The sequence below is a fragment of the Brachyhypopomus gauderio genome, chromosome 1 (genome assembly GCF_052324685.1).
Source record: "Brachyhypopomus gauderio isolate BG-103 chromosome 1, BGAUD_0.2, whole genome shotgun sequence".
In the NCBI taxonomy this organism is placed as follows: domain Eukaryota; kingdom Metazoa; phylum Chordata; class Actinopteri; order Gymnotiformes; family Hypopomidae; genus Brachyhypopomus; species Brachyhypopomus gauderio.
Genome location: NC_135211.1, coordinates 13292909 through 13319668, shown reverse-complemented (window position 1 = coordinate 13319668; position 26760 = coordinate 13292909). Strand labels below are relative to the sequence as shown.

At 44.4% G+C, this 26760-nt stretch overlaps 2 protein-coding genes across 4 annotated transcripts; both read left to right on the top strand.

The window, feature by feature from the left end:
• The first annotated feature begins 170 nt into the window (after positions 1-170).
• Positions 171-11088, top strand: cpt1aa (carnitine palmitoyltransferase 1Aa (liver)). 3 transcript variants are annotated; one of them, XM_076997771.1, is made up of 19 exons: positions 171-364; positions 943-1117; positions 1226-1368; positions 1557-1728; positions 2482-2586; positions 3025-3162; positions 3285-3362; positions 3442-3549; positions 3988-4075; positions 5274-5469; positions 5700-5888; positions 6558-6663; positions 6791-6907; positions 7086-7250; positions 7762-7893; positions 9370-9522; positions 9812-9925; positions 10338-10430; positions 10548-11088. In XM_076997771.1, exons 2-19 carry the CDS (start codon positions 977-979, stop codon positions 10632-10634), a joined length of 2325 nt encoding a protein of 774 aa, XP_076853886.1. In that variant the 5' UTR covers positions 171-364; positions 943-976; the 3' UTR covers positions 10635-11088. The 3 variants fall into 3 exon arrangements, with proteins under 3 accessions (XP_076853886.1, XP_076853876.1, XP_076853895.1); XM_076997761.1 differs by having other exon boundaries at positions 938-1117; XM_076997780.1 differs by lacking the exon at positions 3988-4075 and adding an exon at positions 4577-4661 and having other exon boundaries at positions 172-364; positions 938-1117.
• A 6954-nt stretch (positions 11089-18042) lies between these two features.
• On the top strand, positions 18043-22423 carry igf2a (insulin-like growth factor 2a). Its single transcript, XM_076997746.1, has 4 exons — positions 18043-18260; positions 18589-18727; positions 19834-20009; positions 20859-22423. The coding sequence occupies exons 1-4, from the start codon at positions 18186-18188 to the stop codon at positions 21093-21095; spliced, it is 627 nt and encodes a 208-aa protein (XP_076853861.1). The 5' UTR covers positions 18043-18185; the 3' UTR covers positions 21096-22423.
• Positions 22424-26760: the final 4337 nt, after the last annotated feature.

The following is a 26760-nucleotide window of genomic DNA, read 5'->3' as shown; positions in this document are numbered from 1 at the left end:
ATTATGTTGGTAGTAAAAAAATTTCTTTTAAATATTGTTTTTTGTTTGTTTGTTTGATCAAAATATCGTCATTCTTTAAATATTAGCTTAAATATTAGGAAAAATTTATATATTTTTTTATTTTGCGCCCAGTTCCACTCCGCTCCTACGGGGGGCGCTGTTGTAACTTCTCACGGAGAGTGGCGGGTAGGCTCAGCGAAACGTTACCCTAACGGCACAAGATGTGCCTGCAGACTTCTTAGCTAGATACCTAGAATTTGGTGTCCTAACTAACGAATCAACACGCGTTTAAAGAGAAATAATCCAGAGACGGACCCCTAGACCGTTTGCAGTTGAATGTTACTGTTGCACACAGTCTCACAAGGTAATTAAAACGCGTCGGCACACGATAAGTACGGCATATTCTGGCTAGTCGTGTCCTCGATATTGGCCGTCCTCTGTTACGAGCTCTGTCAAAGCTGGGTTATCTATCTAATGTAATGCGCTAAAAGTACTTCGTTGCTTGATTATGAACTATTGCAGATATGCAAACGGTAATATGGCGTGTGGCCTCAGCCCAGTTGAGTGCCACCGTTATTTTGACAGGACGCCTGCTAGCTGGGATGCGCCATGGCCACGTCGCGCTTGATAGATGCGCGTTCACGCGTTGAGCCACAGGAACGGTGTAACGGGTACGCGCAGTGTATTCTTTGCGCACCAGCTTGATTTACTGCAGCCTGCATCACTCGTCGTTCATTTAGTATTGAGCCTAGTCCGGGACCCGAACCTGAGGCTGTGACCTGCAGTTCTGATTTCACAAAACTGCAAATATGCACTGCAAAGTTTTAAGCAGCCAGATGGAGCCTTGTGCAGCTTAAGATCGGATGCACTTGCCTTATTTTGACTCGTTTATTCTATTCTGATGTCTGCATAAAGTCTCCCCCCTCCCATCTTGCAGAGTAGGTTTTTTTGCGGTAACCCCCGTGCATCAGTCAGCATGGCAGAAGCTCACCAAGCAGTGGCCTTCCAGTTCACTGTGTCCCCTGATGGCATTGACCTGCAGCTCAGCCACGAAGCCCTGCGCCAGGTCTATCTCTCTGGTCTTCACTCGTGGAAGAAGAGGTTCATCCGCTTCAAGGTAACGTGTCATGTGATGAGGCTTTTCGTTCAGTGTGGAGAGACAAGAGAATGCTAGAACCTTTTAATGGAATTGTGTCCATGTTCTGTAATGGGATTGTGTCCACAGAATGGGATTATGAATGGCGTGTATCCAGGCAGCGCTCCCGGGTTCGTGTTGGTGCTGGCGGGATACATGGGAAGGGCAAAATATGTTCAGGTGGACCCCTCCTTGGGTCTCTTCCTGAAACTTGGCCAATACATGCCAGTGAGGTAAAGCCGTCATTCCATTTGTGTTCCCTTTACTGCGGATTACATATTAGTTGCTACATCTTTCATCGACCTTCACTGTTATTATACGTTGGGCCTGAGTTATTAACTTCACAATGTAGTCCATATGAAGTCAACGTCCTAAGCTGCGTTTTTGTAGTTTTGAGTGCTCTTGTTATCCTTTGCTCCAGTAAGTACATGTCCCTGGAGACCCAGAGGAGAGTGGGCGGTGTTCTGGTGGGCACGGGCCTCTGGGTGGCCATCATATTCACCATGAGGAACGCGCTGAAGTACCTTCTGTCCTGGCACGGCTGGATGAGCGAAAGGCATGGGGGCGTCACGTGGAAATCACGTGCCTGGCTGGTGAGGGACGTTGGTCCAGTGAGACACTCGGTGCTCTGCTAGGGCTGCATGTGACTAATTTCATGCCGCATGTCACCATTTGGTAATTTTGTGGGTAGATATAAATGTACCTGCAGCATGGTGGGTGGAGTGGACCAACAAGAGGCGTGATGTTACAAATCCATCAGTGCAACAGTAGTTTTAAAACTTACAGCAGTGTTTGTGCTGTCTCCTTCATGGACCTGCTCTTAGAGTCAACTCAACATGCTGTTGTCCTCACATAAAGCAGTCCTATAAACACGTCCAATTTCTTACATGCGATTTTGACCATGAACATCAACACACTAAAAATATCTGTAACTATCTCTCAATTACTAATTAAACACAACTCAAATGTTTTTTCTAAGGAAAAACAATTATATTGTGATTATTAAAGCACTCTGTCACCGGCTCACACAGCCTGAGCAAGAATTCAGTGTAACGTGCCTCTTTTTGTGTCTTGGCCACACTGTGCCAGTTAAGTCTGCCTGCTCCAGTCATGAAAATATCAACCAACATTTTTGCCACACCCACTCATGCCTGCACCACAGTCTTATGACTTATTTTTGCACTTGCTCCGTGTCCATGACAACAGAGCCCTCGGTCTCAGATTGATTTTAGGCTTTTTATACCAAAACAAACTGAGTTGTTTGGTACAGTTCTGTTTCTTTAAGTTTTTAGTATATACATTTTTAATGCAAAGAAAGATTGAATGTGTCTGTTTTGTGTTTGCAGGTGCTAGTGAAGATTTTCTCGGGGATACAAACACCAACACTTTACAGTTTCCAGACTTCACTGCCGAATTTGCCTGTGCCCTCCGTGAAGGACACTGTGACGAGAGTAAGCACCACCATGTCTGAAGGCTTCATTGAGATCAGAGTTGTCATCAAACATCTTCCACATTTAATCATATAGTCAGACATCCCGTAATTCTAATTTGAATTTTAATACATTTTCAGATGGGTAAGAGGTCAGCGATGGGTTAACTTGTGTCTGGACCAGGGTCTGATTTTCACAGTTAGCTTGGCTTGGTATTTGGCACCTTAAATTATGAGGTACAGCGTGTGATGTGTTAACTTACTAAAAGGCACGCTGTTGAATATTCATGGACTGAAATTGTGGTTTGGATGTAATACTGAATGCAAGTGCCAGTGGTAATTGACCTTGACCCTTGGATGAGAACTAACAGTAGTCTGTGTGAACCTGGTTTCATACATAGATCGTAGGTGATTTAATGCTGGACTTGGTTATGCCTGGCTAATATCTCCGTACCCACAGTATCTGGAGTCTGTGCGCCCCCTTCTGGATGAAGAGGAATATAAAAGAATGGAGGGACTCACTTTAGACTTTCAGAAGAATCATGCCCCTAAACTTCAGTGGTATTTGTGGCTCAAGTCCTTGTGGGCAACCAATTACGTAAGTGATTATTTTTCTGTTTTGTTTTTGAGCTTGCTAAAAAAAATAGTAAATAAAAACGCCTCATTAAAGCTACTTGTGCCCTTCTTACATGACACTTTTTTGGGTGTCCCTGGTTGCAGGTCAGTGATTGGTGGGAGGAGTATATCTACCTTAGAAGCCGTAACCCAATCATGGTCAACAGTAACTACTATGCAATGGTGAGCCGCCTTCTGCTGGTTCCTCTGGCCCGTTTAACCGCTGCCCTTTCTAACTCCGGTTTTGTCTCCTTCCCTCCAGGACTTCCTCTACGTGTTTCCCACACAGCTCCAGGCTGCCCGGGCTGGGAATGCCATCCATGCCATCATGCTTTACAGAAGGAAACTGGACCGAGCTCAGATAAAGCCGGTTAGAGCGTCCTGACATTTGCCAAGTGCTATTTCACACTGCGAAGCAGATTGTGTGCTCTGAACAAATAATGCCTTTTGGTAGCAGGAGTCTCAGCAGTTGGGATTTCGGTGTGGACTTTAAACGTTTTGTTGGTCACTGTGGGCCATATCGGCGACCTGCCCTTAAATGTGCTAACCAAATAATGAGCTTCAGAATTTTCTTAATAATCACTAGAAAAAGCCTCGGATGGTATGGTTTTGAATGGGGCGATAACCTGCTGTTGTCTTCGACAATCCGATCAGGTTGTTACTGACCGATAACGCCTATAATCGCATGACCATGTCCCGGCTCGATTATTTGGTGTAATGTAAATAACATCATTCCAGATCGGTCAGTTCTGTCGTCCTGCCTGAGTTTCTTTGCTGATTCTTTTCCCCCTGCCTCCTGATGGAGCAGCTCTTTGCCCTAGCAAGCAACGTACCGTTCTGCTCCGCCCAGTGGGAGCGGCTGTTCAACACCAGCCGTGTCCCAGGCCAGGAGAGGGGTAAGACCGGCTAGTCCCCCGGCCCCCCCGTTCAAGCAACCCCCCCACCCCGCAAGACCTGCCGTGCTAGTCCTGTGCTACCAGTCATTCTTCCAGTTAGCGATTTGATAGAAATTTTTTTTACAGATTACAATAAAGGTCTGTCCTATTGACCAGTTAATGGTCTTGAGCAGAGACTGTAGGGTGCTGGTTTTACAGGACTTTTCTGTTCAAGCTCCGGGTCTCCTCATTCTCATTCCATTCATCTAGCATATCTGAATCTTCGTTTGTGTGCGTTTGTGTGTGTGTGTGTGCACGTGTTTGTGTTGCAACAAATATCCCTGTTCTCTCCATTTTGACCCCATGAGTTTGGCTCAAACTCGCACGCTATCCGCCCTCTTGCAGCAGTGACCTCGTTCCCTACGGTACCGAGTTCCTATTGGATGTCGTAGCTGCTCGGCCCGTTTAAACCCCTCCCCCCTCCCCCTTTTTTATTTGACCTCTTCCTCTTTGCTTTTTCAGTTTTTGCTGCAAAAAACTATTCCCATGTGCTCATCCCAGTATGAGCGCATGTTCAACACCAGTCGTGTCCCAGGCGTAGATTCAGGTACCGAACCCAGACACCTCACAGCCTGCACGCAGACCTCAGCCCGCCTGACAGCTGCCTGCCACAAACCTAACAGACTTAAGGCCATTAGGTTTTGATCTGTGATTACTGCCTTAAGGACTGGTGGCAAGGTCAAGTTAGTCTTTATGTTTCACCTTAATTTACTTATTTCAGTCTACTCCGTGAATCGACTCGCTTTGTGTGTGTCTTTAAACATAAGACAGCACACAAAGAGTGTAGAACAACGCCATTTTTAGTTTTTAATGCTGTTTTAATATCTATCTCTGAACATATCTCTGGACTTTTCCCGCCATAACCTTGTAATTCAAGATCTCCATTCATGGCTTGTACAAAAGATCAGACATTTGTTTCATGTCACAGTACTGTTAAATATGATATCTTTGGGTTGTGGTGGAGGGAGTGTGGGTGGTGGGTAACTTGATGACCGGTATGCATTGTTTGAACATGAAACAACTGTCTTGACCTGACTCATTCCCATGATCCCAATATTGTGACGTTGTGTTATAATTACTGGTGGTGCTGGATTTATTGAGTTGAGTTATTTTTCTTCACTTCTCCCACCCCTCCGTCGTGTCCTCCCTGTGAGTGCAGACACCCTCCAGCACGTGTCGGACAGCAGGCATATTGTGGTGTACCACAGGGGGCGTTACTTCAAGGTGGGGATGTTTTATGACGGGCGGCTGCTGTTGCCACGGGAGATAGAGCAACAAATGGAGAGGATACTAGCTGACGCGTCAGAGCCCCAGCCAGGAGAGGAGAAGCTTGCTGCCCTCACAGCAGGAAACAGGTGGCCCCTCCCACACATCACGTAGGGTCAAAGGGCGTGGTGCATTTACAGTGGGGGGCTGTTGTTGTGGATGTTATTACAGTCTGACTCGAGCTCAGGGATTCAGTTTACGTCTGTGACAAGAAGGCGGCGAATTTAAGATTCTTCGCAGCATAAAAACGATTCTACAGCGTTCCGTTTAGCTCGTCTCTGCCGTCAAGATGTGGCTCATGCGTTGTTTTGTGTGTCAGAGTACCTTGGGCGTGTGCCCGTGATGCCTACCTCAGGCGGGGTAAGAACCGCCAGTCCCTGGACGCCGTGGAGAAGGCCGCCTTCTTCGTCACGCTGGACGACACGGAGCAGCGATACGAACCGAACAACGCGGTGGAGTCGCTGCGTCGCTACGCCAAGTCCCTCCTGCATGGCAAGTGTTACGACAGGTAAACGGAGAGACACCTGCTACGTCGCCAGCTCGCTGCAAGTTGTCTGTGTCAGTGGCTCAAAGCTGCAGTTATCAGTGTTTCGGCTTCCTGCTGGTGTTGTCATGACCTGGCAACCAACCCCTTCCTTTATATAACAGATATCATCCAAGCCTTTCTTCAAAGCCACCCCCTGAACTTAGTGCACATTTATTGCTTCCATTTCACCCGGGGGCATCGTTAGGGGCCGAACGTGTTAAGCCTGCCAGCCCTGAATGTTTTTTTCCATCCTGAACGTGTTTGAGTTCCTAATGCAGCAGTATTATTTTAAGCCAGTGTTGCACTTAATTACTGCCGATAAAATTGAAATCCTTGACTAATGTTCTGCTCAACTCTGGCTGTTCTAGAGGAAAATATTTTGTGGCTAGATTCAAACCACTGGGGATCAAGCCCCAAGTAAAAAGCCCCAGCAATGGCCCAAAAATATTTGAAGGCAGGGAAGACTACGTCCATGTAGACAATGTTCCTCTTTGGTTATTCCGAGTAATACCGCACAGTTGACATTTTAGTTGCTTATTACAGTGGCCAAAACAGCCATAAGACATCTTTCTCAGAACAGCTAGTTCAACGATAACCATCCTTGAAACAGATCGTTTACTGCAGTGTTGTTTTAAAATTTTGCGCTTTCAGGTGGTTTGACAAGTCTTTCAACCTGATCGTTTATAAGAACGGAACTATGGGTCTGAATGCAGAGCACAGCTGGGCCGACGCTCCCATTATAGGTCACCTTTGGGAGGTATATGCACGCCATGTTACTCGGATACAGTAACCCATCACACACACACACACACACACACACACACACACACACACACACACATATAAAATGTATTTGCTTTTTTTTTTTTTTTTTTTTATGAAAGCATGTTCTGTCGATGGATCCTGTCAAGCTGGGTTACGCCACTGATGGACACTGTAAAGGGCAGACTCACCGTAGCCTGCCCGGGCCCCAGAGACTGCAGTGGAACATTCCGTCAGAGGTTGGTTACCTCAGACGACCCACCAGAACCCCCTGACCCCTTTCCGTCCCACCCCCCACCCCCGTATTTGCACGCTTGCTGTACACGGTACAGCGTCGGTAGCTCGGCATCTGAGATCGGTGGCATGTGCGTGTTTCTCCGTCACCGAGACACGCTCTCTCTCTCTCCGTTGCCCTAGTGCCAGAGCATGATCGCCAACTCTCTAGCGGTGGCCCAGGCGCTGGCCGACGACGTGGACACACACATCATCCCCTTCGAGGACTTCGGGAAAGGCCTGATCAAGAAGTGCAGGACCAGCCCGGACGCCTTCATCCAGATCGCCCTGCAGCTCGCCCACTTCCGGGTGAGTCCTCCATGCGGGGCGAAGGGGAGATGCTGATTCTTGCACAGACGTTACATGCACTCTGCAGCCAGATTATTAGAAACATCTACTTGGTAGAAGAAAGAAGGTCGTCACCAGTCTGTAGCTTTGTGTAGTTAGTTGTGTGTGAGTGTGAGTGTGAGTGTGTGAGTGTGAGTGTGTGTGTGTGTGTGTGTGTGTGTGTGTGTGTGTGTGTGTGTGTGTGTGTGTGTGTGTGTGTGTGTGTGTGTGTGTGTGTGTGCCACTTCCATGTCAGTGTTGTATTAAAAAAGATTCTACCTCCCTAATATTATGTGGTCAGCACTGGTCCTGGGGTTAGAGATTCAGACCATTGATGGATGGGGTAGAAGGAGGCTGAGTCATTATCTATGGTCTAGGATGGACACAGCCTGTAACAGGACATCTGCTCGGTCAGGGGAGGGACAAGATAAGTGTTTCTAATAAAGTGATCGGTACGTGTAGTTCCCACACTAAAGTTTTATGTGCTTCGCAGGACAAAGGGAAGTTCTGTCTGACTTACGAGGCGTCCATGACTCGTCTGTTCAGAGAGGGACGGACGGAGACCGTGCGGTCCTGCACCATGGAGACGTGCGCCTTCGTGAGGGCCGTGGTCAACGCCGAGCCGGTACTGCACAACTCCAGCGTTCTAGCTCCGCACAGTATTTGGACACGTTGAATAACCACGTGCAGATTTCAGCAGACCAGAGACCGTTCGCTTGCTTGCTGTTTTAAATGTGTTTGCTTCAGGGCTAGAGTTGTGCGTGGGTTGAGATGTTGCTATTTAGCCTCAGTGTGTTGGTGTGTTCGGTAGCAAGTGAGCAGACAGTGACAATTTCCTGAGTGTGTGCACCGTTTTTGGGAATGATTGTGTAATGCATCATTCTTTCAGTGTCTGTCTGTCAGAAGGCAGGAAAGAGGGGTTATATTCCATGTGTTCTCATTATTTACATTTTTACACATCTATCATTTATTATTTGTTTCCTCTTTGTTATTACGCAGTTTGTTCGATAAAAGCGGCATGTCTTCATTACAAAACGACATTGCAACCGTAATCCCTTTGAAACCCGATGCGGACTCGGCCAATTATAATTCGGGGTGTCATTTAACTTCAAGGGAAGGAAGCGTTAAACTGCTTCATCTGCGGCGGGCGGCTGCCGAGCTGGTCTGCCTGTCCGCGCTCCCGAGAGACTCGCAGAACTCAAGCACCACGCAGTTGGAATTTGGGCCGGGCGGCGTGTTCTGGGCCGGTTACCATGACCGCTGTTTGAAAAGGCTAACGTTCTGGAACACCCCGGCCGTGGCATTCCGTCTGGGGCGTACCTCGGGGGCGCACTCAACCTGCCCTCGGACAGCCGCCTGAATTTACGGTGCGATCATCGTACGCTTTGGCATTCGGGCGATAAATTTCGAATCGTACGCAAATGACCTATTGGCGAAAGCAGCCTGTGCGTGTCTGAGGCAGGCGGTGAGATATGGTGCTCTGGAGTGGAAGCTGAATGACTCTGGGCTTGAGTTCACCTGTCTGTGTCTGGGCCAGGCAGGAGCCACTTCATCTGTGGCTTTGTGAAAGGGCTTGTAATTCCACTTCAAAGCCCCATGTTTAATCACCGGTCCTACGCTTGCCCATTTCTGCAGACATGCTTTTAAAGATATCTGTGGTCTCCTTGTGCGAATTCCTTCAGATAGTGTTCTTAATGGTCTTAATGGTGTCCTTAGGCTCGTCTAATGAACTAGCACAAGGATTTCTACCTTTGAGGCAACAAAGTGCTTTTGTAAGCTGCTCTGAGCAAGAACATCTGCTGAATGTTGTAAATGTAATTGTAAATGTAATGTAACGCAGCATTGCCTTTAGGAGACACGGAACTGCGTGTCCCGACTTCACAGCTTAGGCGGCCAAGACTTTCTATGCGAAAGGTGCTTTATTAGCAGTAAAAAGCAAGCGTCGCTTAGCAACTCCCAATACTCGCAGCCAAGCGGGCGATGATCCTTTACAGCGACCGTCTGATCTTCGCTTAAAATGTCACTGTAGATTTTGGATTCGTTTCTCTTGCGTTTCTCTGCGGAGCACCGATGCCGTTCTGTCTCCCGCCTTTCTGCACAGAGAGAGACCAGGCTGGCCCTGCTGCGGGAGGCGGCCAAGAAGCACCAGCAGATGTACCGCATGGCCATGACGGGCAGGGGCATTGATCGCCATCTCTTCTGCCTCTACGTGGTGTCGCAGTACCTCCAACTGGACTCCCCCTTCCTCAAGGAGGTAACGCCACTGACAAACTAGCCAAAGGTACCAGATGTGGCACGTGGCCACATTTCTTCCTCGTTCAAAGTGACTTTTTGAAAGACGCACGAATCGGAACGTGAAGTCGCCCTGCCAGGTGTTAGCAAAGCCTGGATTACCGATACCACGAAAGTGCTTTGGTTTTCAGCGTTAATGTTTGTTCAGAACTCGTCTCTGCGCAACATGGGATTGGCTCTGGCGTTGTATGGTAGTAGGGGTTTTTCCACAGCTGACGGTGGCCCCCGGGGGGCGCTCATGTCTTCTGCAGGTGCTGTCTGAGCCATGGAGGCTGTCGACCAGTCAGACTCCGCTTCAGCAGCCGGAGTTGTTCGACCTCGTCAGGCACCCCGAGCTCGTGTCCAGTGGTGGAGGGTTTGGCCCGGTGAGACCCCTACAAACCTAATGACCTTAGCAATAAAAATTCTTTCGGCCTACCTCGTAGGTCACGGGGAGAATCGGTAGCCATTCTAAACATGTAAGTTCGGAGCGGTTGTGCCAGTGCGGAGGTCTACGGTGTGCTGTCTACGGACACGCCGTTCCCCTCAACGGGGGATGAGAGTCGAGTTTAACGATGTGGTTATGAGATAGTAAATCATAAATGAACACCGTTGTAAAGCCTGTCTGGAATCAGCATTCTGCCATTTCTGGTCCTCTTTCAAAAAAAAAAAACCATGGGAAATTTGCCCGTAGCAGTTGGAGCAACCGACAGACAGGTCCAATTCCACAAACTTCCTTCAGGAGTTCACGTGTGGTTTATGAGCGATGTCCTAGAAGGTGGTTTTGTGATCTTCCAGGTGGCTGATGATGGCTATGGTGTGGCTTACATTATTGTGGGGGAGAACCTTATTAACTTCCACATCTCCTGCAAGCGCTCCAGTCCTGAGACGGTGAGTAAGGAACTAAAAAGCATTTACACACCAGACTCGTGCTCACACACATTCATACTGTTAACACCACATGACTGCTTTGATGATTGATTTGATGCCCCCCCCACCTACCTTCAGGACTCTCATCGCTTTGGCAACCACATCAGACAGGCCATGCTTGACATGTTGGACTTGTTTCAGCTCCAGTCCCAGCCCTCGAAGTGAGACTACATCGTTTTCTTTTGCCTTATTAATTACCTTCTGTTCTGTATCATTTAAACAACCTTCAGATAGGAAACATGGGTCTGAGTTGAAGGAATTTAAGTTCTTGACATTTGTCTGCATGAACGAGAGGATGTCTGCGAGAGAATGTCTGTGCGAGTGTCTGCGTTTCTCTGTGCATGCACGCATATGTAAACAAAAGTGTGTAAGCAAGTTCTGTCCGAGACCCACTTCAGAGTCAGACTCCTCCTCATCAGTAGCGTTTAAAACTGGTGGCACTACCTGCGTTGGTGCCTTAATGACGGACATAGAGGGAGGTGTAAGGGTTAAGCCCTAGTCAGTTTAATTTAACCCCATTAATTAATTGCATTTAGCAGTAATTTAACAGGTGGTGACCTTGCTCGAAGCACTTAAAAAAAAAAAAAAAAAAAAAGGATCGCATTCAAAACCACAAGAACGAACAGTCTGCTGACAGTAGGTGAAACAGCCTCCTGACCGTAGGTCGGCGAGGAAGTAGTTTATTTCCATTGGCCAACCTCGCGCGGAGCTCCGTAGTCTCGGTGTGGGTGATGACGTCATTGTGGTGAATCTTGCCCGAGGTGTTACCGTGCGCTGACCTTGCGGTTGCGGGCGAGACGGGCTTCGCCGTCTCGGCCGCTGCGCTCCGGTCCCGCTGTGGGTGCACGTGCACAGCGTAGCTTCCAGAGTTATTACAGAGGGCCAGTGTTGCAGGGCACAGTGTTACAACACTTCGAAGGATGAAGCCGTAATTCCAGTTCCCAGCACCCACAAGCACCCGCGGTGGACTAGGGCTTTTCATGGATTTATTATTTTTTTCTTTTCACGTTACATTTTCAGCTTTAACCTAAAAGAGAGTACAGAAGGATGTCTTGCATGCCTGAATTATTAAGCATTTAGCTTTTAGGGGTTCCTGCCTACTCCCAGATGTAGGATGTTACTGTTCGGTGAAGGCTGCAAACATCGGTGTACATTTCTTTTTATTCCATTTCGTGTTATTTGTTTTGGTTTGAGGTTTTAAGTTGGGAAATGATTCAGGCTGTTAATTTATTTTGTTTTGTTTGTTTTTAAGGGTGCTTCTTGTGCTTGTTATTAAACAGGCTATGTATAATGAATGTCAGTTGAAAGGTTTGTTTCTGTCCATAAAACAAAGATATAAAATATTCATGGCTTTTCTAGAATTGAAATGTGCATCCATATATGTACGTTATATCCAAATACAGCAATATTTAGAAGGTAACAGTGTCTGTTCAGTCATTTGCAAGACTAGTTTTCATGAAGGTGTATTCATATATTACTCGTGTAAGTTTTGAAGACTTGCATTTTAAAAGTCCAGTAGGACAATAGGATTAAAGACTAAAAAACAAATCTAGCCATTCCACTGTTCCTGCCACAACTCTGCAGCTGAGGTTCATTGTATTTGGTCCCTGGGTTACAGGGGTCACTGGGACCAAGACGAAAGTTTAAGAAATACACCAATCAGCCATAACATTAAAGTCACCTGCCTAATGGGTAGGTTCACGTCGCTGAACTCCACACGACCTCTGAAGATATCCTGTAGTATCTGGCACCAGCGTGTTAGCAGCAGGTTCTTTATGTCTTGTACAAGGTTTACTTTCAGCATGAACGTTTTCAGACGTTTATGGTGTGGTGGCTTTTCTGTAGGGTCGTGCACACCAGTGAGCCTCGGGTGCCCATGACCCTGTCGCCAGTTCACTGGCTGAACTTCCTTGGACCATTTCGAAACTGGATCTCGTCTCAAGACGTGCCACATTGGAGATGCTCTGACCCAATTGTATATCCGTCACATTTCATCCCATTTCACTTGGATCTTCACGTCTTCAAGAACTGACTGTTCCCTTCACCCTCACCCCTTGAGAGATGCCGTCGTAACAAGATGTTATTCGCTTCACCCCAGTTTATATTTCGTGGCTGATTGTGTGTTAACTATCGATATTGTTTTTGGAAGCCATTCAACTATTGCCAACCTTGCTGCTCTTAGACAAACCACAAAGGCATCATGGAGCAATGACTGCTAGGATCTGGTGAGGAAAGATAAAGCAAACCTAAATCCCACTACAGTATTTGGCAAAACTCTGGAGTAATTTGGAAGGATAACTGTTCAAAATGAGACTTTTTATACTGGGCCAAGCAAGACACTTGAGGCAGGATGCAGGTGCAAGCCATGGTTTTATCAACAAACAACGTACAACAAGGGAAAACAAACCCACACTCGATGGAGATCAACAGGGCAAACAAACATTCACGATGATAACAATATTAGAAACAATCACAGCAGGTTCAAGGGCAACAACTCAGTGGAACCAACAACAGTGTGAGAAGAAACAGTTTAAATGGGCAACACAATGACCTTAAACAAGGACCATGTGATGACAACAGAGTGGTTGGAATGGCAGGATGAATAACAAAAAGGCAAAGGGAGGAGAATTCAAAATACAGCCATTTGGTGGACAGCACAAATGGAGAGAAACAAACAGTGGGTGACCATTGCAAATTCTCACTCTTGGATCAATGATAGTTGACCAGGTTATATATGAGTAAACCTGTAAAGAATTAGATCAGTTCTACTAAAAAAAAAAAAAGCAAACGCATTGTGTCAACATGACATCAAAAGCATCCTTACAAAGTGAGCAGTCAAATGGGACTTTGGGACATCAGAAAAATACACAAGTGGTCTTGAGAAAGTCACCAAGTTTATCAAAAAGTCTTTTTTTTCCCCTCTTTCCCTGAAATCATTATGGCTGTTCTTCCAGACTATAGCAGGGCCGGCCAAGAGTTTGACATATTCTTTATAGGCCAGAACTTCCATCTGGAAGCTCTCCTTCCTTCCCTCCATGACGCACTCCATGTCTACCTGATGGACCAGATGCCCATTTGTTCCAAGAACCTGGCTGGGGATGAACAGATGTATCACATATGGGAGATGTGTTGAAACACATGATATTATAAGCAGTTATAATATTGTGTGTGTGTATATATACAAACAAACCCAGCAACACTCATTTCTGAACCTGACAAACTTGTACCAGCTGAACACCCACAACCAAACTGTTACCAGGTCATTGCTATTGCTACTCAATTATAAAGTTTTTTTTGTATCAAAATATGTGCTTATTAGAAAGAATTGCCATTGAGTTAAAGGGAAAAGCTTGCTGTCTTCTGTAGGGCGGGGCCAACAGACGATGTCATTGTCCACCTCCATTGGCTGATACGCATCATGATAGACAATAGGCAATTTTGCCGATTTGGCCAAACAATGTTTATTCACGTGATCACGGACATGGAAACCCATTAAATACTATCCAGCCTAAAAAATATGATGGCACATTTTACTACGCAATTCACCCAACCTTAAAAATAGAAATCTATAAATAAATTATTGCCTGTTGCCTTCACTCTGAATCTTTTTTAAGCCTTGTTGTGGGTGGTGGGTTAGTGATTCAGAGCCATGTTCTGGAGAGCACTGACAGTGAAGTACTGTAGTTAGATATTTACAGTGCTTACCATGTCTGTGGCTTCTTCTGTGCTCCTCCGTACCAGTAGATATCTACCATAGAGGAATGGTGGTGATAATGAGGACTTTTCATTCACGGAAGATGATACAGATTTTTGTATCTCATGCATCGCCACTATCCGGTTTTTAGTGTTCGTCAGGTGGTACTACTTGTGAGGCCACCAGCCCATATGCTGCTTAAAAAACAAACACTTAACAAATGACTGGCCCAGGAGTACAGAGGCAGGAGGAGACTTCCCTGATCACCCCCTGACAGCGCTCTGCTTACGTCTTCTGAGAACTCGCATCCTCTGGAAGAAAGACAGACCCAGGATCAGCTTCCAGGAATTTCCACTTTGCACCTTCTCTTTTTTGTGAAGCATGTTAGCTCATGAACTTTCAGTCTGCACATTTCCAAGATTTCTATTTATGAATCTATCTGATCAAGACCCGGAAGGAAACTGTACTTGCATGCATTGTTAGCACATGGCTATCTTTTTGAATGTCAAAGCCTCAATCCCAATTGTAATGGAGCGATGCTGTAACTCAAGAAATAAACTTCAGGTAAGTGTGGACATGGGTATTGTGTCCATGATTAGATTGTTGTATGGTATAACTGTTATATGGTAGCAGGGCAGGAGTGGGCCCCTTTTTCAGTCCGGGAGTTTCATGCCCAAATCCGGCCCAAAATTATTTTCCCTCGCAATCGGCCCAAACTAGAGATTGACATGAGCCGGCCCATCGGGAATCCTCCCGAATCTCCCAATTAGCCACTCCGGCTCTGTATGGTATAATATGGTATGGTATCATAAAAAATAAAAAAAAAACTTTTTTTTAGCTATGCAGAAATGTTACATTTCCCGAGAAAAACATTGGTATTGTAGGTCTATTGCTTTGATATTCGATATTATGTTAAATCATACAGGTAAGATCTTATCATTGTTTTAGAGAGGATGTGATTTTTATAGGTTTGGTGACATTACAGGTAGGCTATAAAGTGGTTACAAGAAACCGCATACATGACTTTCGTGCAAGTTGTTATATCATTTTTACACCACTTGAGAGTGCCAGAGCGCACGTGTCATATTATGGATGTTGAACCCAAGGAAACACAAAGGAAACACGTGGTGCTCGGCTACGACAGTGTAAAGTTGCTTGATATGTAAACGCTTTCGCCAGGAGAATTGCTAAAGCACTCCAGCTCCCGTCTTTGGGGTGTTGACCGGGGGAGTGGACTGAGATAATCTGGGCCTAGCCGCAAGAGAAGAGAATCTCCTCAGTGCGAGGCATGTTGCGACATGTTCCCTGCTCATCTAATTATATCAGCAGTGAAATGTAATAGTACTACAGGAACACCAGTAGCCTACTTCTGAACGTACAATGTGCTTGTTTTACATGCAATTACAGTAGTGCATATTAATTTAATTATTGGAATAAACTGTTAGAAAGTTATTTGCTTAACAGCTTGCTATTACTATCCAGTAGTGCATTGTACAATGCACATAAAATGTTGTTTTGCTCATAAAATGCACACATAAAACCATAAGCTAATTTAATTACAGATTTAATTATGTATTTTCCTTCAAGACAAAGAAAGATCTCATTATTTTTACATCACTCTATAAACTGCACCCTGTGTAAATATGACGAAATGAAGTAATTTAGATAGATCTCCCTTATTCAGACTACGAGGGGCGTACAGAAGTGCAGAATGCCAGCCACGGGTTTGATGTCAGGTACAGGCGCGCTGGCACAGCCAAAAAGACGCGCTTGTTTCGCGTGACAGTGAAATTTCAGTCTTGTGTTTGCATACGTTGGAATGCGACTGCAACCCCCTTTGTTATGGTGAGAAGCAAGAATGCAGTCTCCCCTCAATTAAAATTCCTTTCGTTGACCTCTTGACAAAAGGTATTTAAAGCAGAAGACATTTGATTAACAATGCGCCTGGTTATTTGATGTACAGTTTTCTTGTTGCCAAAACGGTAAGTCTGACTGAGCATGTATATCAGAAAGGATAGAAACTTAGATCGTAGCACCGTAACACCTCGGGGTGTCAAACGTTTGCCATTCAGATCAATGTGGGAGGCTGTTATTCGTAAACAATGCATATGAGAATGCCCAAGTCTCATAAAAATAATAATTGAATAATTGTTTTCCTAAAGCGTTGTTCTGACAGGATTAGGCTATTGCATATTTTATGCAGTCCTTTTAATCACGGTTTTGAAAATCAGAAAGAAAGCATACAGTGATCAGAAAAGGTGTTTGAAGTTTATTCAGGTAAATATTCTTTGCAAACCTAAGTTTGTTTTAGTATACAGGTGTCATAAAATTAGAATATGATGAAAAACTTGATTTATTTCAGAAATTCCATTGAAAAGGTGAAACTTGTATAGTGTACCCCTTCATTACACACTGACTGATATTTCAAGTGTTTATTTATTTTAATTCGATGGATATAACTGACTACTAATGAAAACCCCATATTCAGTATCTCAGAACATTTGAATGTTACTTAAGGCCAGTACAAAAAAAGGATTTTTAGGAAATGAAAAGAGCATGTACAGCACTCTGGGGCTCCTTTTGCCTGAATTACTGCAGCAATGCGGTGTGGCATGGAGTCCATCAGTCTGTGGCACTGCTCAGGTGTTATGAGAGCCCAGGTTGCTCCGATAGTGGCCTTCAGCTCTTCTTCATTGTTGGCTCTGGTGTATTGCATCTTTCTCTTTACAGTACCCCATACATTTTCTATGGGGTTATGGTCAGGTGAGTTTGCTGGCCAATTAAGAACAGGGATACCATGGTCCTTAAACCAGGTACTGGTAGCTTTGGCACTGTGTGCAGGTGCCATGTCATGTTGGAAAATGAAACCTGCATCTCCATAAAGTTGGTCAGCAGCATCTAAAATTTCCTGGTAGATGGCTGAGTTGACCTTGGACCTCAGAAAACACAGTGAAACAACACCAGCAGATGACATGGCACCCCAAACGAACTGTGGAAACTTTACACTGGACCTCAATCAACATGAATTCTATGCATTTCCTCTCATAAGTTTGGACTTCTCTGCATCAGTCCAGTCCTTTTTGTCTTTAGCCCGGGCGAGACTCTTCTGACGCCGTGTCTTGTTCAAGAGACACAAGGAATGCGAGAGCTGAAACGCGTGTCTTGCGTACGTCTGTGCGTGGTGGATCTTGAAGCACTGACTTCAGCTGCAGTCCAGTCTTTGTGAATCTCCCCCACATTTTTGAATGGGTTTTGTTTCACAGTCCTCTCCAGGGTGCAGTTATCCCTATTGCTTGTACACTTCTTTCTACCATATCTTTTCCTTCCCTTCGCCTCTCTATTAATGTGCTTGGACACAGAGCTCTGTGAACAGCCAGCCTCTTTAGCAATGACCTTTTGTGTCTTGCCCCGCTTGTGCAAGGTGTCAATAGTCGTCTTTTGGACAACTGTCAAGTCAGCAGTCTGCCCCATGATTGTGTAACCTACAGAACTAGGCTAAGAGACCATTTAAAGGTCTTTGCAGGTGTTTTGAGTTATTTAACTGTTTAGTGTGTGCCACGATGTGTCTTCAGTATTGAAACAAAATTCAAATTTTCTGAGATACTGAATTTGGGGTCTTCATTAGTTGTTAGTAATAATCATGCAATTAAAAAAAATAAGCATTGAAATATTTCAAGCTGTGTGTAATGAATGAGTATAATATACAAGTTTCACTTTTTGAATGGAATTACTTAAATAAACGAACTTTTTCACGAGAAATTTTTTGACCAGCACCTGTAACGTTAATGCACTCTGTCTCGAAGCTACTGCAGCTCACACATGCGCAAGGGGCAGTCGGGGCGATGGGCGGGTGTTGGTATAAATTGCCTCTCACTACCGTTCCCCGACTGTTCTCTGAACTCTGAGACAACCTCGAGCATCATCATTCACACAAATGCAACAGCTCGGAAACTAAACGGACCTTCTGGGACTACCCACTGCATTTCAAACCGGTCGAATCACTTTTTCATTTAGAACAGGCGATGGAGGATCACCAGAGAGTCACCTCGCACTCTTCATGTAGATCGTGCAGAAGAGCGGAGAAGCGGAGAACAGCGGTAAGAGCAGTGAAATTTCTTAAATCACCTCATAAAAAACACTTATTCTGTAGTGATTTAGCTATCGTAGCTACATGTTCAAACCATGAATTCCAAAATCTTTTGTCAGATTCAAATAGTATCTAAATAGTCGGTATTTGCACGGACGTCAGTTACACATTCTTGTTGTAAATAGCCTTGTGTTCAATTGCTTTGATGGGGCTGATGTTTGTGCAAAAAAAAAAAAACTTCCATGCAACTGAACGCTGCTCGACGATAGCTCATCCCAGCTCGTTTGCGTGGGTTAGTCCAGCATCGATTTAAATGCGAACTTGTTTTCATTTTGCAGATGACTTCATCGAGTAGATTGTTGCTCTTCACAGTGGCATTGTCACTGCACTCGTTACAAGCCTCGGCAGAGACCCTCTGTGGTGGAGAACTAGTGGACACGCTTCAGTTCGTGTGTGGAGAAAGAGGCTTTTATTTCAGTAAGTTTTAATACCACTCAAAGCAACGTACGCGGAATGTCAGCAGGCGTAGACTGGTTACTGCAGCCCGAAGACCAGTCTGGACAGTCCAGGGTCTTCGTCCTAAACGGCTAACGCATATCCTGCGTTTCCTAAACCAATGAGATGTTTAGTATAGGCCACTTGCAAGAGTTTTTCTCTAAAGTTATACACGTATTAATCATGCATGCAGACGTATTTTTGTTCAACTGGCAATATTGCATAGTTCACACACCTTTACTGGTCTGCCCATAACGTGATTTATGTGTAAGAGAGTGTGTAAGAGAGTGTGTAAGAGAGTGCACATGCAGATTTTCATAGTGTTTCTTAGACTAGTTTCATAGACTAGTTTTATTTTATTTTTTTAGTTTTTTTCTGGATATTTTTTAAACTGCATGCTTGGTTCTTTTAACTCTGTGGTGTGGAGTCATTAGGTGCAAATGATGAAATTAGATTAGCGCCCCCCCCCTTTCCTCCCTCTCTTGCTTTCTCTCTCTTCTGTGAAACGAGGGACTTCCCCTCTTGTTCTTCTCTCAGTCTTCTTTATCTTTTATCTGTGTTGGGTAGACAAAAGGCTTGGGGAGAAGATCCATTTAGCTTATCCATTCAAACATTGTTTTGCAGAAACTATTGTTCACTTAGACTGTCTTCCTTTTTGAATTGGTAAAATGAATAAGTGAGAATGAATAAACAGTAAAACTACTACTACGGCTACTATTGTTACTACTACTACTACTACCAGTACTACTACTATTACTACTACTACTAATGCCAGTAAAACTACTACTACTACTACTACTACCAGTAAAACTACTACTACTAATACCAGTAAAACTACTATTACTACTACCAGTAAAACTACTACTACTACTACTACTACTACTACTACCAGTACTATAAGTACTAGTCAGTGTGAGTCAGTGTAAACTAGTACTAGTCAGTTGTTTTAAAGTCTTACAAATTGATCATTTCCACAGCCATCGGTGAGTTTAGGGGAATAAACAGAAGCGTGCTTATGGTCCGAGGCAAGCCCAGTGTTGATGCATTCCCTCTCTTACTCCCCCCCCCCCTCCCCCACCACTCCACAGGCAGGCCCTACAGATCAAACGGCCGGCGTCCCCAGAGAGGCATCGTAGAGGAGTGCTGCTTTCGGAGCTGTGATCTGCACCTGCTGGAGCAGTATTGTGCCAAGCCTGCAAAGTCTGAGCGCGATGTCTCGTCCACGCCGCTACAAGTCGTCCCAGTGTTACAAACTCTTAACAAGGTATGTGTAGCCTGCCACCGTGGTTCTGCTAGAGCATAAACACGCCCACTAAGCCAAATAAAAAAAGGTTGATGTCAAGTTGGCAACATGACATACAGATCGACGAGCACATGGCCTTGGTAACACAACGCCAGTCTACTGGACAGCACTCGGAGTGATGTCTTTATTCAGAGCACCAAAACAAGTGCTGTGTCACATTCTGGTGAGTTGTTACGCCATGTGGTCTTGGCATGAAAATATGCTAAGCGTTGGCAAGACTGCTGGCCAGCTGGCGAGGGCTTGAATTTCAAAACAACAATAACAAATAACCCAACAGCACAACAATTGGGCTACGCTTAAGAGCAGCACATTCACGCTGAGTGGGCGTTCGGAGTCACGCTCTCCACACACCCTCGGGACACTCTGGTCTTGCACAGCTGGGCTATTCTTCAGCCAGCTACCTTGACGGTTTCGGGAGACCGTTGTTGGTTCATTATAGTCGGTAATAACTGGAATGTGTTGGCCGTACCAGTGTGGGGACCTGGTGGCAGAACAAAAGGCAGCCTATGTCTGAGATATGGGTCATAGCCCCGCCATCGCAAAACGCCACATACCACATTTGAGCAAGAGCCAGTCTGCTAAGTAAGCAGCATTCTGTTTACCCTCGAAGTCTTTAACAGACCTGCTGGAGTAATTCAGGTGGTGAGATGGTGAACAAAGTATATGTGGGGAGACGAATAACGCATGGAAGAACACAAGCCTTATAGAACATTTCTCGAGCCTTGATGCAGAGTAATCTGCATTTAAAGTATAAAGTAATCAGTGTATAAAGCTGGTCTCTTAAAGTGATGCATCCATTTTCTTTTGCAGGAGAGCCCAAGGAGGCCCATTAACGTGAGGTTTTCCAAATATGACATATGGCAACAGAGGGCTGCCCAGCGGCTCAGGAGAGGAGTACCTTCCAGTCTTCATGGCAGAAAGTTCATGAGGCAAGCTGAGAAGATCATGGCCCAGGAGGAGGCGGACTCGCACCGGCCTCTGATTACCATGCCCAGCCAACACCCACCTATCGTACATCGCACCCAGAGACACGCCAGCCAGAAGTGAAGCCAGAACTACCCAGTTATCAGAAAACGAGGGATTATAACTCCCGGCCTTCATCAACAGAGGCATTCTTCGCGAGCCTTGCCATCAAGCATCCTTTGCAAATACAGATATGAGCATTCTGTGTCATGTCCCACCTAACCCAGCTGAAGACTTGTTAGCAACAGAGCTGAATGTACGAGCGATGGATCAGGCAACGGGAGAGACGAATACGGTGTCTGACTAACAGAGTGGCCGGCCAGAACTGATGCGGTTGAATTGCCCGAGTGCATACGTCGGCGAGTGTGACAGTCTTCCTTCCACATCATCCATTTTTGAGACAGAGTGACTGTCTCTTTTGCACCTGTGATTCTTAAGTTACACTATAGGAAACAATTTTTTATTTAAATTGGACTCCTCTCTACGCACCTTTCAACCCCGCCCCCTAACCCCTCGGTGGTGCAATAATGAAGAAAAAACATCGGCACGTTGCAAAAGGCCACGAACAATGATAATGGCACTATTTTTTATTTTTTTAATCATTTTATGGTGCTACCTTTGGGAATGGACTCAAAGAAGAGATTGAAAACAATCTGCTCTCCTCAACGTGTTAAACTTTCCGTTTTAGGAAACGCAAGGCACTGAAGGAGATGCGAATCACGAGTGGCTCGACTGGGGACGAGCTATAGCAAACCGGACTGTGCTCTGAGATCCACTGCTCGGGCACTGGGGAGAGGGGACGTAGCCCGAGACTGTCTCACGAGCTTCCAGAAAGCATGAGGGAAACATCAAGGAATACCATTGCTGAGGACATTTTGCAACCAAGTCAAGTTTGGACTTCGAGCAAAGAGCAGTCTTAAGATGCCACAGACCTGTACCATAATATTTCTGTTTCCAGTCTAAAACTTTGCCATTTTATCACTTATTTCCTGTCTTTACTACATATATACAGTACAAAAAGAATGGAACAATCATTTCAAAGGGAAAACAGCAATAATGTCTTCTTGCATATTTCCATGTACAGCAGTAGTATTCCAGTGCTTTTGCTTGAAATGAAATACTTGAATATGTATAATTGTTGTCTAGAGACATCATGTCATCAATCTTACAGTAGTATGAGCAGTTTTCTTGCAAAATGAGCCTCCAAGCATTTTTCTTTGTTCAGATACAAGTAATGGCACTGTATAAAGGCATTATTTATTTTGATATAAACATATGAAAAATTGTCCCAATGATGGCACACATACATAACTGGCAGATTTGTGTTACAGTATCATTTTATTTGTACTGCTTATGTATGTAGATGCTTTGTACCAAAAAAGTTTTTTCTTTAAGTAAAGTCAGTGGAAGCTTCAAAAGTGTCTCGTCTTGCTTTTTACGGGCGCCCAACGTGGTTTTGCCTGCTGCACTTGCACTGTATTCACAGGAATGAGATTAAATTTATCCATAACCTACAGCAGCTGCACAAATAGTGCCGTTTCGCAGAGCGTAGATCCCGAGTCAGCATGTGTGTATTTGGTGCAGCACTGATCGTTTTAAACAGGCAGTGACCTGGCCTCCCCCAGGGAAGGGTAAAGGCTAGAGAAAAGTTGCTGTTCATCTTTTACAGACTGCTTTTCACCAGAGGTCAAAAGGTCAGACCACAGGCACGCAACATCCATATTAGTTAAATATGTGCCTTGTGGATGGTGCTTCTCGTGCAAGCGAGCGATCGAATAATTTCTGCAAGCGTCAGTCTGTAGGGAACTACAGCTAGGATCTATATGGATTTGGGTGTTCAGAAAAGCTTTGGTATTTTACAGGTGAGTAGCTGATGTCGGTGCAGAAAATCCCATTTGCTCATTTCCATGTTACCCTACTTGACCCCGCCCCTCAGCAACGGCTGTTCTGCAGGCCTAAACATGCACTTGCTGCTCCTCCTCATTCCTTATGAATACAAAAAAAAAACAAGTCTGAGGGCCAGATATTAGTTTCTGTCTTGCGGGTGTTTATATAAGGCTTGGAGAGACTGAGATGTGATTTAAGGACAGAGCTGTTTTCTCCAAGGATTTCAGAGGTTTGGGGGAACTGTCAGCAGTTTGGTGTTGGGAGGGAGAAGGGGGTGAATGATACCCGAAGGCCCTGGATCAAAAGAGGCGAAATAAGAGTGCTCTATCTTAGTAAACAGAATCTCCCATCAGGAGATTTGGCATTGTCTTTCATCTGCATTGCTTCCTCGTCCAGAGGTTCTCTGGCAACATCATGACGTGCTGTTTACATTTGACGGAAGATTTATTATGTCTCCAATTAATTACTTCTGTTTACAGGTGTCAAACCACATTTCTTGGATCAGTTATTCTGTTGGAGATCACAGACATCATGACTGACACGTGATCTGATAACTGACCCCAGAACAGCCGTCCACTAGATTTACGCAACCGAAATGAGGACGAGGAAAGGGTTAACAGAGAACAATCCAAGCCCTGAAGTACAGATTCACACTGACACACTGTGCCTGTTAGTCACTCTATTGTGAGAGGAGACGATGGCAAACTACTGATGCCCCACCGAGCGTGATATCTGTCACCAGATACGTGGGCACGGGCTGAAAACATGTTCCTAAGCAAACAAGCAATTATTTGGAGAAATACGCGCATGCACAAACAGCCCTCGCATACAAACATGTTTAAAAGTTCAGAACAATATGAGCATGAAGAGAGCTAGACTGGATCTGTAATGAGGAATGTTAGTCAGAGGGGTTGGATCAGCACTCCTTACCATCTGGTGATGGGTCGTGACAAGATGTCTTCTAGCATCGTGATACTATTTCTCTACTATCCAGTTCATTTCATTATGCTTGTTATTTGCACAGGAAAATGTGTGTACAGGAAATGCAACACAAAGCCGGATAGCAGACTCACTAGAGTTGTGCACCAGTGGTTTATGCTGGAGTAATGGAGTTTTTGGGATGACCCATTGGCATGGACTGTTAATGATGTGTGACATAGCAGATGTAGTCAAAAAAACAAAAGTCATTATGATGGGTGCTTAGTCAGAGTAGTATGTGGTGGACCTACATGTATATGATTTGACTTAGTTTATATCGTTTTTATTTGTGCCCTCAGACTTGTGAACACAGACTTCTATAAAGCCATTTCCAGACAATATCTGTTGTCAGAAACTCTAAATGCCACTGGCATCCTGACTGCACATGCTTTGATACCATGTTACCAGTGTCCACAAAGAGGCCCTTTGTCTGACCGACACACTGATCTCTTCATTACTGCACTGGGATAAGTGTATTTAGGCTACCCTCGACCCGGCCTTGCGTAACCGTATTACGCAAATGTCCAAATTTGTTTTAGCACATGTGTTCACTGTGACATCGCAGGTGACACGAGCAGGTTGAGTGGCGTGCGGCCGGCCACACGCCACCATCCCTGCTGCTGCTGACGGAGGAAAGTGGGTCAAAGGTGAGCAGAGCAGAACACACACACACACACACACACACACACACACACACACACACACACACACACACACACACACACACACACAGTTCAACCATTCTCTGCCACTAACACAAAACAAAAACAGAATCAGTTTACCTAGTCATATAAGTAATGGTCTAGTTATGTAGTCACATAAGGACTTGAGCCACTAGGTTACAATAGAAGTATTATTATTGTCTGTTCGTTATATATAAGGTTCTTCTCTCTTCTGTCATGCAAATTATTAAAAGATAATCTAAAACATGACTAATGCTTAATGAGGAAGAGCACTTCAATATGAGCACGTTTTCAATATGAAATTCAATCTGATGGTTTCCTCTTTCCTCACCCTGAATCTCCAAGCGCATAATGCAAATCATCCAATAGAATGTATCTCACTGTTGGCTGTTACCCAATCACTGTGCTCAAAACGCTTTAAAAGGGCAATTTTATACATCATTTTAATTTGCTGTCTGTTCCTATTTGAGGTATTAGAGGCAAAGTGTTCAATTAGAGAGAAGGGGGTGGGGTTGGGGGTGGGGTTGGGGGTGAGGGTGGGGGTGATAGGGAGTGTCAGACATAATCCTGTGGTCCATGTTCACACCCACTTCACACTCCTGTGTCTACCACTTTCCGGATCACACAGCCTTGCACACAGTGACATGTCTAATACTTCAAACTGGGGCAAGGGGCATAGCTTTTTCAAGTGTTTTATGATCTAAATTAAGGTTGTAAAAGAGGTTACAAATGTAGTGAAACTTTTTTTAAGAACAAGGAGGATACACAAGTGTTTTATAAGAAATATTCCTGTATTGATACTTTATCATTCCCAGAGATAAATTATTTATTACTAACAACTGTTTCTGGATCTGGCAAAATCTGTGAAATTTGGTTAACCAGTGTAGTTGCTTGTTTGGCATCTTCTGTCTTACCCCTCAGCAAACAACTTGTGTGCTGTCCATGGTCCTGAAAAATGCCTTGGCAAGATCAGCTAATGAAAGGTCTTATAATTTTTTCACAACCTTGGATTGGAAACTAATACCAGGATATTTTAAAATAAATGCAAGCTTAGTGCATCTGCCTTGTAACCAGGGTTTTTAAGAAGATGAAGCTTTGTCCTGCATCATTATACCACATTATTCTCCATCAGCCTTGAATGCTAAATTCTATGGTATGTAACCGGAGACCCTACACTTAGCTGCTCCCATTTACACAACCACAACTAACCGCAACACTAATACGGTATTCTTTTAAATAAATAATGTATATGGTCTTGTAGACACTGGGCCCTAAGAAGATTACACACGCACTGCAGATCGCTGTCAGAAACAAGCAAGGAAGATATTTGGAAGATAGCTTAACTAGATCAGCCATGCAGTACAGAGTGTTGAGAATTAGTTTAAAAGCAGCAAGAAATAAAAGAAGTAGAAGAAGAATGTAAGAACAATTTAAGAACAATGGAAGAACAATGGAAGAATAGCAGCAGTAATAGCAACAAGAATCACATCAACATTCTGAAATATCTTCTATATTAAGAAGGAAATAACTTCTAGAAACCTGCCAAAATCACTGCACTCAACTGAACCTGTGAGCTCTGGATTTGCTACACGAGATAGAGATGACAAAAAAAAAAAAACATCTCTGATAAAAGAGCACAATGAAAAACAACAAATCTGAAGGTCATGAAATGCCAACCGTCTACAGGGGAAAATCCTCACTGTTAGCCTTTTTTTTCTTTTTTTATAAATAGTACTTAAATATTATTTGACTTCCACACAGTTTGATCTCCACCAAGTCCTGAACTATAAGCTACCAAAACAAATGCAAATATTGACCTAGACACTTCAAACATCCCAGATCCCAGGTTCTGGTTTGGCAGGCATCCCAGCAGTTGGCCCCTTCTGCATTAGTCAAAGTTTAACTAAATCTAGATAGTCTGTGATGAGAGCCAAAGATAAGATATACAATTTAAACACTTTAAGAGCAATGACACCAATGGTGATACAAAATCTGATTTCATTATCTGATGATAATTGTAAGAAACCAGTTCCTCTGGATTTTGGGTCAATCTGAACATACCCTTTAACCTTCAAGATAGCAGCTGTATTTCTAATTATTTGTTTATTTTTTAATTCCAGTCACACACCTTTTGGATGCTTCTTTGATCATTTCATTTTTCATGGCCAAACCAGGAATTTCCTAAGAAACTGACATTCTGG

Coding starts and splice junctions, on each gene's coding strand:
- cpt1aa (XM_076997771.1), top strand. CDS start 977: ATGGCAGAAGCTCACCAAGCAGTGGCCTTCCAGTTCACTGTGTCCCCT. Junction 1,369..1,556: donor GGCCAATACATGCCAGTGAG/GTAAAGCCGTCA, acceptor CCTTTGCTCCAG/TAAGTACATGTCCCTGGAGA. Junction 7,894..9,369: donor CCGTGGTCAACGCCGAGCCG/GTACTGCACAAC, acceptor CTTTCTGCACAG/AGAGAGACCAGGCTGGCCCT.
- igf2a (XM_076997746.1), top strand. CDS start 18,186: ATGGAGGATCACCAGAGAGTCACCTCGCACTCTTCATGTAGATCGTGC. Junction 18,728..19,833: donor AGAAAGAGGCTTTTATTTCA/GTAAGTTTTAAT, acceptor ACCACTCCACAG/GCAGGCCCTACAGATCAAAC. Junction 20,010..20,858: donor TGTTACAAACTCTTAACAAG/GTATGTGTAGCC, acceptor TTTCTTTTGCAG/GAGAGCCCAAGGAGGCCCAT.